General features: G+C 38.3%; 2 protein-coding genes across 3 annotated transcripts; both read left to right on the top strand.

Moving 5' to 3' along the window:
- The first annotated feature begins 2854 nt into the window (after positions 1–2854).
- On the top strand, positions 2855–4342 carry LOC131553414 (lysozyme g). Its single transcript, XM_058798071.1, has 5 exons — positions 2855–2996; positions 3149–3232; positions 3340–3536; positions 3714–3852; positions 3979–4342. The coding sequence occupies exons 1-5, from the start codon at positions 2993–2995 to the stop codon at positions 4110–4112; spliced, it is 558 nt and encodes a 185-aa protein (XP_058654054.1). The 5' UTR covers positions 2855–2992; the 3' UTR covers positions 4113–4342.
- Positions 4343–7167: 2825 nt separating this feature from the next.
- LOC131553017 (lysozyme g-like) lies at positions 7168–9886 on the top strand. Of its 2 annotated transcripts, none has more exons than XM_058797320.1 (6): positions 7168–7325; positions 8387–8521; positions 8660–8743; positions 8827–9023; positions 9232–9370; positions 9504–9886. In XM_058797320.1, the coding sequence occupies exons 2-6, from the start codon at positions 8518–8520 to the stop codon at positions 9635–9637; spliced, it is 558 nt and encodes a 185-aa protein (XP_058653303.1). In that variant the 5' UTR covers positions 7168–7325; positions 8387–8517; the 3' UTR covers positions 9638–9886. The 2 variants fall into 2 exon arrangements, with proteins under 2 accessions (XP_058653303.1, XP_058653304.1); XM_058797321.1 differs by having other exon boundaries at positions 7257–7329.
- Positions 9887–13584: the final 3698 nt, after the last annotated feature.

Genomic DNA, 13584 nt, shown 5'->3' with positions numbered 1-13584 from the left:
AAATCACTCCTGAGCCTGCTCCAGTCCCGAGTCTGCTTCAGAGCTCACTCTAGTCTCTGAGTCTGCTCCAGAGTCCACTCCAGTCCTTGAATCTGCTCTAGAGCCTGCTATAGTCCATGAGTCTACTCCCAAGTCTGCTCCAGTCCCTGTGCCCTATCCAGAACCCGTTCCATTCCCTGAGTCCACTCCAGAGCTCGCTCCTGAGCCTTATCCAGAACTAGCTCCTATCCCTGAGTCTGCTATAGAGCCTGCTTCAGTCCCCAAGTCCGCTCCAGCTCCCCCAGAGGTGGCAACTTCCAGAACCATCCATGGCAGTGACATCCACTTTAGCTCCTCCTGAGAAAGCAGCTCTGCTCCGACCAAGGACACTATTTTTGAACGCTCCCTGTTTCCTGATGCCTCTGTTATGGCTGCGAGTGCTGTTTCTGAACATTCTGTGTCTATTAAAGCTCCTGTTATTACTGCTCCTCCCGAGGGGTTGGCTCCCACTGTAGAACTTCCAGAGATGGCGGCGTTCACTGCAGAAACCTCAGAGGCAGCGGTACCCACTGCAGAACCTCCAGAGGTGGCAGCATTTACTGCAGAAACCTCAGAGGCCGCAGTACCCACTGCAGAACCTGCAGAGGTGGCAACCTCTGCTGCAAAACCTCCCAAGGTGGCGGTGTACACTTCAGTTTCTCTCAGGGCATTGACACCCACTTGAAAACTCTCAGTTTGTCCTTTCATGGCTAAGGAGGCTGTTTCTGAACTCTCAGTTTGTCCTGTCACCAGTAAGCCAATCCTGAACTCTTGTCCTGTCACGGCCAAGGAGGCCATCAGTAAACTCCCAGCCTGTCCTGTCACGGCCTTTGATGCCGCCTATGAACCCTCTGACATTTCAGCCACAGCCATGGAGGCTGTCTGTGAACTCTGACTGTCCTGTCATGGCCTTGGAGGCTGCCTGTGAACTTTCTGACTGCCCAGCTACAGACATGAAAGCCATCTGTGAACTCTCTGACTGTCCGGTCACAGCCTTGGAGGCCGCCTGTGAACACTCTGCTTGCCCTGTTACGGCCAATGATGCCATCTCAGAACTGTCTGCCTGTCCTGTTACAGCCACTGAGGCCGCTGTTAACATCTCTGTGCTTTTTGTTCCAGTTATGCCTGATCCGCTTTGGTGGTCACCTGCTCCACCGTGTTTACTTGGTTTTTACGATTGTTTTGCTGCCTGTCCAGACACTTGCCTGTTTACGGATTACTCTTTTGGCTTTGCCTGGATATTACTGTTTGCTGATACTGGACCCTACCTGTCTGACCACGTTTACCAATAAAGCCTGCATTTGGATCCACAATTGCGTTGTCACAGTCTACATCTTTTAACATTACAAAATAGCTGTTAATTTGAAGGTGAAATTAGAGTCCATCTGTTAAGATGTGTTTTCAAAGTTGGAGTGAGAGAGGAGGGACAGGATCGGGAAACATCCTCGAGCCAGGACTCGAACACGGGACACCCAAAGCACAATGGCGCTACATGTCAACGCACTGCCCACGAGGCTATCTGTGATGACAACAAAGCCATTTCTAAAGAGTTTAGACTTCACAAATCCACAGTCAGATAGACTGTGTACAAATCGAGGAAATTCAAGACCACTGTTACCCTCCCCAGGAGTGGTTGACCAACAAGGATCTTGAGACCAAAATAGTACTTTTTTTAAAAATGTGAAGCATTATATTTAGAGAAAGGAAAACACTGCATTCCAGCATAAGAATCTTATCCCATCTGTGAAACATAGTGGTGAGAGTCTCATGGTTTGGGCATGTTTTGCTGCATCTGGGCCAGGACGGCTTGCCATCATTGATAGAACAATGAATTCTGAATTGTACCAGCAAATTCTAAAGGAAAATGTCAGAACATCTGTCAAAGAACTGGGTCTCAAGAGAAAGTGGATCATGCAGCAAGACAACTACCCAAGCACACAAGTCGTCCTACCAAAGAATGGTTAAATAAGAACAAAGCTGATGTTTTAGAATGGCCAAGTCAAAGTTCAGACCTTAATCCAATTGAAATGTTGTGGAAGGAGCTGAAGTAAGCAGTTCATAGGAGGAAACCCACCAACATCACAGAGTTGAAGTGGTTAATTGGGTTCTCTTTGTTTACTTTCAGGACTTGTGTGAAAATCAGATGATGTTTTGGGTCATATTTATACAGAAATATAGATAATTCTGAAGGGTTCACAAACTTTCAAGCAGCACTGTATTTGCTGAATAATCTTTCCATACTTATATATTACAATTGTTTAAAGCACAGACAAATCAAATTTGGATGGTATCATATCTTACCTAATACTCAGCCGAGCGCAAGGACAACTTCCTGTTACTAGCAGGCACTATAATGTGTAAATTTATGCCTATTTGCTTATAACTCACAAACCACACAGACTAGAATTAAGTCATTGAATTCAGTCAAATCATATATTGTTTATTTTTTATATTTTTACACTGTAAATGTGTCTGTTTATTTTTTTGTTTTAGACCCTTTCATTGAAAGTGCTTTTCAGAGGATAACTGCCAAAACTATTAAATTCTGGTGGCCATAATTAAACCTACAACCATTTGACAAAAGAAGTAAATATTTGGCATGCTTTTACCCTGGTACAAGTGCTAGGATTTCCCACAAATTTTGCCAGCACCTGCAATGTTAGGGCTTTCCCTAGAAGCTGATTCACCAAAAGTGATGATAAACGTTTTTAAAGTATACGAAGCACCTTATAAACCTGCTCATTCATCATTAATGGCTAGGGTTTGCTTTAATAATAAGACATAAACGAACAAGGAAATTCTAAATGTTGTAACCTTACATTTCTCCACACCTTAGAGGAAGAACATCTGAGATAAACAGAGAAACAACTCCCTCTGCGATCATATATAATCCAGCCCTGCTGAGGTGTGATTTAGTGAAAAGTCTCATCAGATTCAGTGACTTGCTCTTTCACAGCAATTCTACATCAACATCATGGGTAAGTCATATAATATCAGCTGCTGACTGTTATTATAGGATATTGCCTCAATAATGAGGAGCAATTTGTGATAGTGTAACACTGCTTGAATATTCTGTATAAATAATTATTTATTGACTTGAAAGAGCTTGATATTTTCCATGCGGTTTTAGCATACATTTATGGAGACATCATGAAAATAGACACCACCGGTGCATCAGAGGCGACAGCAAAACAAGACAAATTAACCATTAAGGGTGAGTGACTGCATACAAATCACTTATGGCACTTTTGTTTCATCTGCCAATATATGCAATGAGCACCATGTTACAATATGTTTAAAAATGATTTAAATATGTCATAGGGGTTGAAGCCTCTAAAAAACTGGCTGAGCATGATCTGGCCCGGATGGAGAAATACAAGAGTATGATCACTAAAGTTGGCAAAGCAAAGAAGATTGATCCGGCTGTGATTGCTGCCATAATATCCAGAGAGTCCAGAGCTGGAGCCCTCCTGAAGAATGGATGGGAACCCGTAGGCAATGGCTTTGGCCTTATGCAGGTCCATTACAACTATAGATCTACTCTATTTGAAATTTAATTAGACCTAAAATGAGGCTTATACATGTATGAGTGTGCACATAAAATGAGGTTCAAGGTGTTTAAATTGTCACAATAATCATCCATGCAAAGTGTTACTAAATATTTCTGCTGTTTCAAAGCTTCATTTTTTTCCCAGGTTGACAAACGCCACCACACTCCAGTTGGTGCATGGGACAGTGAGCAGCATGTCACACAAGCTACTGAGATACTCATTGGCTTCATTCAAAAAATTAAAGTAAATTTTCCCAAGTGGACACAAGAGCAATGCTTTAAAGGTAGTAAACTTCCACTCTCAGAAACCACAAATGTGTCTTGTTTCAGAAACTACGCACATTAGATTCATCAGAGAACAGAGAAGTGCAAGAATGGTGATCTGATTGAGGTTTTCATGTCTGTTTCAGGGGGAATAGCAGCCTATAACAAAGGTGTGAGTAGAGTCACTTCGTATGAGACTATCGATGCCATAACCCCACATCACGACTACTCCAATGATGTTGTTGCCAGAGCCCAATGGTTCAGAAGCAAGGGTTACTGAAGAACAGCAGTTTCTGAGCAGTTAAACTCTTGTGAAATATATGCAATGTATTAACTTCACTGGATTACTCCTCATTATTGAAGTTACTGTATTTGTGTCACATAAACATAGCTTCTGTTTTAATATCTTTGTTTTCTGTATCTTTTGATTCAGTAAGTAATCCAATAACTAAGAGCTAAACTACATGTCACTGCATAATATGATATGACGAAATAAACTTTTTTTTTTCACTCAAATTGTCAGTCTTATCAACAGTCTTGCCATATTCACATTAAAATGACTTCATATTCTACATTGTTCCTGGCTTTCAGTCACATGACTTGCACAGAGATCTGCAGAGTACTGATGGCCTGCCAATTTTCCATCTTTTTCATGTCATAAACATTTAGATCTCCTCTTAAATGAAGAAAAACAAAGATGTGTAAATAAAATTCAAGTTTTAGGCGCTGGCGATCCATATAAAGCACCCACCACTGTATCTCAATCACTAAAAACAGTGAGACATTCTAAAACACTTGACATGAGAAAACACATAATGCCCAAACATATTAAGACAGTGATATTAAAAGATCAAATTCGGTACACACCTAGTTGATGATGCATACCATATACAGGCAAACAGATGAGGCCATAATATGAACACAATGCGCTGTTTATAATAGTATGGGAAAATGCTTAATGTGAAACCTCATGCATTGGACTCATATTTGGGCTCATTTGTTTGCCTGTAAATTACACAGGCAAAAAAAGCAGAACAGCTCTAGTGTTTTCAGCAGCACTGATTACTACACAATTACAGCTGGAGAGATGCAAGCTTTGTTTCCAAATGTTTATACGGTGTCAATGGCGAAACGTTTAGATGCTTCTTCTTATGCAATGTCTTGGTGATATCTGTTATTGTTGTTGAACAGGAGTCAGTTGCAGTTCTTAATTGTAATTACTGATATTAAAAAATAGCATTTTTTAAGAAGGCCATTGCTGATAACAAAAATTATTACTTTTAAAAGTGAAGACTGAAGTTTTGATATACTTACAGTACTTATTATCCTGTGTGCAGCTAATGAACTGAAGTCTTGCACAGACAAAAGTCTTTCTTTCCAAGAAACCTGAATTTAAGAGGGTGAATGCAGGTAAAGTGGGCCGTCATGTAAAGTGGGCCATTTAACATTGATTGTAAAGTGCTCAAAGGGTTAATACTTTCAGAGCATAACAATAGTACTTAATCCTTAATTAAAAGGACACTACTTCTCTAAATGATAAAATAGTTTTTGTTGATGCAATATAACACTGGTGGGTGTGGCCACACTTCAAAGGAGGACTGTGTCATGGTGAAAGGTAGACAACTCTTTGACATATGATTTTTATTGGTAACTTATAAGTTTGCTCACTAAATGTAAACGAACATTATTGTGATAGTTTCTGTTTTATTTGGTACTATCATTGACATTAAAATTTGTTAGCTTTCTTGTAAGGTGTAAGGTGGGATTCAGGTAAAGTGGGCTGACCTTTAAGCTTCAGTAATTATACCCAATTTCATTCAATAAATCGACATTCACTGGTTATTTTATACAGTAGTTGCCATAATTAACATTTTTAGAAAACAGAAATGAGACTGCAGTCAGGAAATTTAAGTCAGAGATGGAGGAAAGGAAAGAGAGAATAGAAGGAAGTCGAGGCAGTGGACTGGAGTGGAATGAAGAAAGGATGAGAGGAGAAAATTAAAGATGCAGAATATAGCCTAAAGCTTTATAATATGGACACAATTAAAAATAGTTTCAAGAGTTTAAAGAGCATAGACAGAGAAGCATTTTTACATATGGTTACCATTTTAAATGTTCTTTTTATATTGTTGTTGCTTGTGTTATAGTCACATCTTTAATATATTGTAGAGTTCATTTTTTATCAATATTCTGATTTGAAACTAAACTGTATTCAAATTGAAAGCTGGACATTAAAGTTTACAAAAGTAATAAAGAAAAGGAAAGAAAACCCATCTAGATTACACATATCTAAATTACGCATTTTACAAAAAGTGTCCCTGCTTATCGGAGTTCACCCATAGCCTATTGAAATAAATTAGGTTAAATATTTCAAGAGGGTTATTATCAATGGGTACAGTATGTTTAGGGTAAGGAGATGGTTAGGACAATAATTAAGTGTATGCAATTAAAAATACATAATTTCTTAAAAATATTAATATACAGAATTGAATAGCAAGTGCTATAAAATAGTAGATATAGCATAAAAGAGTGGCTATTACATAAGCTACATACAGAAAATAGCTTAAATAAATAAAATAATAAAAAACTGTAGGGTCCTAGAAAAGCGTCCTTACACTGAAAAAAAAATATTAGTTGAATTTACTCAATTATTTTAAGGTAAGTGGTTGCAATCAATTTATTTTAGCTACACTTAAATAAACAAATTTAGTTGACTAACTTTCAACATATTTTTTTAATTAAATGTAGCTAAAATAAATTGTTTGCGACCACTTATCTTAAATTTTTTGCCCAGTGTGCGCCGTACTTCAATAAGACTTCTTTTTTGATACAGCTTGTGGTTCTCTGTGAAAAATTTCACTTGTTAATGTAGGCTATGACTGTCACAAACAGAGACGGAAACCACAGGTGAGTAAATGGCAAGAAGGTTTATTGACAGGAAGGGGAAATGGATCTTGGTGAGAGTGTCTTGGGTGAGTATCTTGGTGATGGAGAATGTCCAAAGAGCCTTAGCGGAGAGTTGACAGAATTCTCTGTTTACAGGGTGACTGAAGATCGGGAACCAGGAGACTTGGGAATCCGTCACGGAGAATCGTAGGAAATGGGGTGAAAATCTGCAAGACAACATGTAAGTTAATACACAGGTACGCAATCATAGAGTCAGGTAACTGTTCAGGTGGTGAACCGTAGACCGGACGATGAGTGTCAGAGAGAGTGGGTATTTATGGGAGTGCTGATGAGTGCTCAATGTGTCTCTATTCATTTTTTATTTTATTTTATTTTTATTTTATTTATTTTTCATTTATTCATGTGTCTTTCATGTAACTCATAAATCTAATGGTCTTTTTGGAGTTCCGCATACGCTCCAATAAACAGCCTCCTATAATATGGGTGGTCCATCTCGTTTCGGCCCACCCCTGTCCACCGTGAAAGTCCCGCTGCTCCTGGACGCAGTAACATCGGTGACTGAGTGCAGATCTACGGAGCCTACGATGTAAGTAAGAGATTGATTTCCTACTTTCATTAATTATAAGGGGAGTTTTTTGAGAGTGTTTGAACTCGGGCTGGACTGGCATAATGTTCTTTCATAATAAATTATTTGCTCTGTTTAATTTATTCACTGTTTGAATAACCGGAAAGCAAAGGAAGGTTATAATCAGCTAATAAATTACAATGTTTAATTCAATTGTGGTCATGTTAAATAAAAATTTAGTCGTATTAAAATTGTTTTATGACATGACACCTATTTCTGGTATAGGCTACTTGCCTAAAATAACGGGTTTGCGATGTGCGTTGTATTTAACAACAGGCTACTTTTACGGCCTTGGTTTTCCACTCTCTGCCTGTCCCTGAATAATTAAACTAAATCAATCTATTACGGATCATGTCACGTATAAAGTGAAAGTGAAAATGAAATGAAAAGTGTAGATTAAACCAAATCTATTACACTGTCTCGAATAAAGTGAAAGTGAAATTTAAATGAAAAGTGACTAATTTTATTTAGCTACGGCTGTGTCGAATAAAGTGAAAGTGAAAATGAAATGAAAACTGTCGATTCAACTAAACCTATTACGGCTGTGTTGCTCATTAGCTATAATTAATCACATGCGATTCTGTTGAGTTTATGTGGCCTGCAGTAGCCAATCAGAGGCGTTCAGATGAGTCATCGCTGACTAAATTCTGAATTATCTCAAAGACAAGTGCAGATGTAGGCCTATACTTACGATGTACTACTGTAAGTAAGATTCATTTAACAGTGTAGACAGCTTCATTGATTATAACAGATTACACTAACATTAGGCTACTTTTAGTCTTTTTAGTTGGTTCGCCCTCCGCCTATGCATATAGACTACAATTAAATAATTCATATAATTTTTTATTTGTTTGTTTGAAAAGACTGTAGGCTATGCATAATTTCAGTATTAATACAAATTAATACAAATTCCATTTGATCAGAAAAGTTTAAATTTGGCATGCATTTACACTGGTACAAGTGCTAAGATTTCCTTTTTTTAACATTAAGCAAAAGTGGTTATTCATTTCTCCACACTATAGTTGGAAGAACATCTGGAAAAAAAGAGAAACCACTCCTTCTGCAATCATATACTGTATAATCACGTCCTGATTTAGTGACAAGGCTCATCAAGCTCAGATTTGCTCTTTCACAGCAGTTCTAAGACAACATCATGGGTAAGTTATATAATGTAATACATTAGGTGCTGACTGTTTTTATATGATATTGTCTGAGTAACGAGGAGGAATTTGTGCTGTATAAATATTCTGTATAAAATAATTTACCAACTTGATATTTTCCATGTTTTTTTCTAGCATGCATTTATGGAAACATTATGAAAATAGACACCACCGGTGCATCACAGGCAACAGCTAATCAAGACAGATTAAAAGTAAATGGTGAGAATGCATGACTGCATACAAATTATAGCAATATATAGCAATATGTAATATAATTATAACAACAATTTAATCTTAAAAAGGTGTTGTAGCCTCCAACAAACTGGCTGAGACTGATCTGGCCCGGATGGAGAACTACAAAAGTATGATCACCAAAGTTGGCAGAGCAAAGCAGATGGACCTGGCTGTGATTGCTGCCATCATATCCAGAGAGTCCAGAGCCGGAGCCGCTCTGGAGGATGGATGGGGTGACCATGGCAATGGCTTTGGCCTCATGCAGGTTGGTTAGAGGAACAGATCTACTCTATTTCTAAATAATTGAAAAATAAATAAAATTTCAGGTATTGAGAATAAATTCAAGCTGACTCTAATTGGAAATTGTCACAGATGTATCGTGCAAAACAAGGAGAAGTTGCAAAGTATGCAAAAATAAGTATGGTCCATTAAACATTTCTAATTATTCCCTTCTTTGATGGTGTTTCTTTTAGGTCGACAGACGCTACCACACTCCAGTTGGTGCATGGGACAGTGAGCAGCATATCGCACAAGCTACTGAGATACTCATTAGCTTCATTAAAGAAATGAAAGCAAAATTTCCCATGTGGTCCCAAGAGCAATGCTTTAAAGGTAAGTTTACAATAACACTTACGATAAATAAATAAACATAAATAGCATAAAACATAAAAAGAGATAAATAAAGGAAAACATGAGTTTATCACTTAATTTTCATATCTCAGTTGTATTATAATGTCTGTTTCAGGAGGAATATCAGCCTACAACGCAGGTGTGAGTACAGTCAGATCATATGAGACTATCGATGCCAGAACCACAGGACAAGACTACTCCAATGATGTTGTTGCCAGAGCCAAGTGGTTCAAAAGCAAGGGTTACTGAAGAACAGCAGTTATGAACCTGTAAAACCCTTAAATCAGTATAATGAGTCAAGATTATAAGTCTTCATTTTTAAAATTAGGCCTATTGTAATATGCTTAGTTAAATATAGATATTAGATTGCTAATATAATCTTTCCAAACCATTAAGAATTTGCATTTTCAAAATATGACCATTTTAATGATATTGAGCTGCAGTTAATCTCCTGTAATGATAGTAATCTTATTAAATAAAATAACATATTTACTCAAATTATGTGTGTATTATTTATCACAAGTGTGTTCTTAGGAACAGTCCTTCCAAATTCACAATAAAATAAATTAATTTATTACTCCTGAAAGTAGCCAAGTGGATGCAAACACATCTTGAAACAACTTGTTCTCCACGACAGAGGGCAATGTTGAGTCTAATCCTGCACCCACACATGACACTGTAGTACAGGATCCTCAAATCTGGCTCACGGGATCCACTTTCCTGCAGAGTTTAGCTCTAACCCCAATCAAACACACACAAGCATGCGAATCAATGTCTTCAGGATCAACAGAAAATCACAGGTAGGTGAGTTTGATCAGGGTTGGGGCTAAACTCTGCAGGAAAGTGGATCTCACGAGCCAGATTTGAGGATCCCTGCTGAAGTAGAACAACGTTTCTCAGAGAACATTGCATTTAGGGAACATCGGGGGGCGCTGGAAGCAATATTTTGGAAAGGAGCCCGTGTTTAAGGTGAGTTTACACCAAAGATTCACAAAAGATGAGCTGAAACATTGTAACTACTTGCAAACGAATATGTTTGTAGAGTTCACCTTGCTGTGTTGTACCTGCTGCAGGCAACAGAGGGAAATGTTAGGGTTCTTTGGTACCAATAAAAAAGTCGAACAATAACAAACTTGTCTCAGCATCAGGGCTTTTTTCCACCTCGCTCTTACTCTCATTCAGACATTATGTGCAGAGCGGTGTTCTGCAGGGTGTAAGCCCTGTGGATTCTCTCATTCTCAACACATGCTGGTGTTCCAGCTATTGCAGATTTCAACGTAGACGGTGGTCTGCCGTATTTCATCAGACGGTGACCTGCCTCTGACACATCACAAAGTGCTACAACCTCTCTTTTGCAATGTAAGGTCTTCCACCAGTGTCAGAATGGGTGGTGAACACGATCAGGAGTGCTTATACACTTCAGTTTGCACTCAGACTGCCTCACTTTCCAGATCGGGACTCATATTACAAGCAGAGATCCACTCCTCCACTCTAGTCATACTAGAAACTTCAGGGGGGACCAAGAGCCAGCCAGGGGGGGCCCATAGGACAAGTCATGTGCCCCAACACAAGTGGGATGACGTAAAAATGGCACTACAGAAGTGCCTGGACAACTCATCTCTCTTTTTATAAATAAAAACCACTGATCAGACAATTTTTATCGATTTTTATTGTCCAAACAGACGGTGTGTGTGTGTTTGTGTCTAGTGAACTTTTTGTAAAAAATTTTCATGTTCTGACTTTCACCCGTTGCTGCAGATAGATGGCTGCTGGTGTAGTCCTCACTGGCCCTCTCTGCTGAAAAACAAAAAAAACCATAGAAGCCCAATAGAAAACATCACAGAAACTCTAGTGGTTTCCATTAAAATACCATTATAAACCATTAGCTTTTTCCAGTAAAACCATTACAAAATTCTATTTGTAGTGTGTTTTGGGCATTTTTCCAATAGGATTTAACATCCGAATAGAATCCATCACATACCAGTAGACACCATTACAGTTACAATACAATACAATACAATTCCCATTATAACCGTTAAATCCGTTACATTTTCTATTGTGTTTTGGGCAGGGTTCTGTTGTTTTTTTCAGCAGTGTGACTGGCTCTGACCTGCTAATTTGCTGGCCAACTTGGCACTGTCGGGTGGATTGGCTCTAACTTAAACTCTAACTTAATCATCAATATTACACAAATAATATATTTAATAGCCATATTCTCATCTGATTAAAGACAAAATCATTTAAATGTGAAGCTGTTCTTGGACATTGCAAACGAAAATAAAAAAAATGCAAGACTACCACGCAAACGTTTGTTTAATCAATACAAACAGGTGTTCACTATTCTACATCTTAAAATTACAAGTGTCAGAACGCTAACATTATTAAATCCAACATTTTAGAGTTTACCACGTTACTGCAGACTATTTGGGAAAGTGATTTTGCCGTTAATCTTTGAAACAACAGGAAGAAACGTAACATAACGATTTCTATTTTAAGTGGTGCAGGTCGGTGGTCCGTGTACATTTTGATAATTTGTTTTTCAATTTGATATTAAATAAGCAGAAACCAGAAAACGGTCGTTTTTTCGTTTTTTTATTTGTTCAAAAAAACGAAAAAAGGAGATTTTGGCTCGATTTTCGTTTTTTTGGTTCACGGGTAGAAAACAGATAAACAACTTCAAAGTTCGTTTTCCCCTTGTGGGCGGTCATGACACGCCCCTTTCCGCCGATTGGCCAACCAAATCTGAGCCCGTGACGTCATGCTCAGTTCGTTCAGTAAAATAATAGTCCTCTGCTGCTGTACCAGACAGGTACTAAGATCGGGCTTTCTTCTGTGCAACCTAATGCGTTTCGCAGAAATATTTATTTCAGAAATTTTAATCAGCACCCAGCCAGTTTTATTTAGCAGTGAGCGTACACGTGTACCTTCGGATAATTATTTTTTTCGTTTTTTTCTTTAAAACGGGAAATCGAATAAATCAGTGGTTTATCGCATATTTAGACCTTCTCCTGGGCATAATAAACGAATTTCAGGTGTTTTTCTCACACTTTTAACTTAGTCTTCGTCACACTCCGTTCAAATGCATCAAATTAAAATACAATAAAACCAAAACGAAAAATTAAGCTTTTTGATTCACAAATCCGTTTTGGTGTACCGGAAGTTCCCCGTCGCTTTGGGTCTGGGTCTTTTTGTCATCTTATAATATTTACTATATATTTAGGTATTGATCACAGGATCGATTTGAAGGTTTGGAAGGCTTTGCCGACTCTGCTGTATATGTATGAAATATGAATTCAAATAAATGTACAAAGTAAATATGCCTCTAACAAGTACCTGTATATTTTTCTTGTCGTGCAGTTTCTCAATCTATATATAGGCTATACATAGAGCGATTGTATAATATATACAATCAGTGGTGCCTGCAGGTGTGGCTGTACGCACCCCAGACAGCAAGCAGTGTCGGCCCAGATCCGGCCCACAACTGGCCCGCATGGATTTCACAGGGGCCAGATGTGGGCTGGATCTGGGCCAGAATGTTGCTGTCTGGGACTGGGCGTAACATGAGCACTCAGACTGACCTGAGATTTGCCCCGCAAACATTTCAGCAGTAAATTATAGGCCCGTTGTTTGTCCCGCATTTCTGTCGACTGAACCAGCCTTGCCATTAATTATGAATTTATCAGTCTTTTGCACACCAAAGTGAATTTCTGCATGTAAATATTGAATATAAAAGTCAATTTCTGTGTATAAATATTATGCCAAATAGAAACAGGAAATCGTAGGCCTACTAGGCCTATATGCATTTTCATGAGATCGGGTTAGACTAAAACAATTAATTTGTAGCCTATTTTACAAATGGGAATTTTAAAGCTGTTTTTAAAGCATGTGATGCATGGATTTTTTTTTTTTTAAAAAGGCCAATAAATAATTCACATATCAGACAAAATTGCCTTGCAGCAAATCCTTTACATTTTAAGATAGTCAGAACTAGGGGTGTCCCCGACGCACGTCCTGATATTACGAAGTGCAACGTGTTCCTGGGTCAACATATTTTGTTGACCCTGGAACAACATTTTAATCCAAAAATATAATCTTAACCATATTCCTACACCTAAACCTAACCTTACCCATGAGTAATCCCTAAAATCAGAGGAACTGATAGATGAATTACACTGATGTACAGGCACCAAACACTG

This window comes from Onychostoma macrolepis, chromosome 14 (assembly GCF_012432095.1).
Source record: "Onychostoma macrolepis isolate SWU-2019 chromosome 14, ASM1243209v1, whole genome shotgun sequence".
Taxonomy (NCBI): Eukaryota; Metazoa; Chordata; class Actinopteri; order Cypriniformes; family Cyprinidae; genus Onychostoma; species Onychostoma macrolepis.
This window is presented reverse-complemented; position numbering and strand designations above follow the sequence as displayed.

What these genes read in the sequence shown, in the direction of transcription:
- LOC131553414 (XM_058798071.1), top strand. An exon ending in AGACAAATTAACCATTAAGG is followed by an intron (nt 3,233 to 3,339) that starts GTGAGTGACTGC and finishes AATATGTCATAG; the next exon opens with GGGTTGAAGCCTCTAAAAAA. An exon ending in ACAAGAGCAATGCTTTAAAG is followed by an intron (nt 3,853 to 3,978) that starts GTAGTAAACTTC and finishes TGTCTGTTTCAG; the next exon opens with GGGGAATAGCAGCCTATAAC.
- LOC131553017 (XM_058797320.1), top strand. An exon ending in AGACAGATTAAAAGTAAATG is followed by an intron (nt 8,744 to 8,826) that starts GTGAGAATGCAT and finishes AATCTTAAAAAG; the next exon opens with GTGTTGTAGCCTCCAACAAA. An exon ending in ATGGCTTTGGCCTCATGCAG is followed by an intron (nt 9,024 to 9,231) that starts GTTGGTTAGAGG and finishes TGTTTCTTTTAG; the next exon opens with GTCGACAGACGCTACCACAC.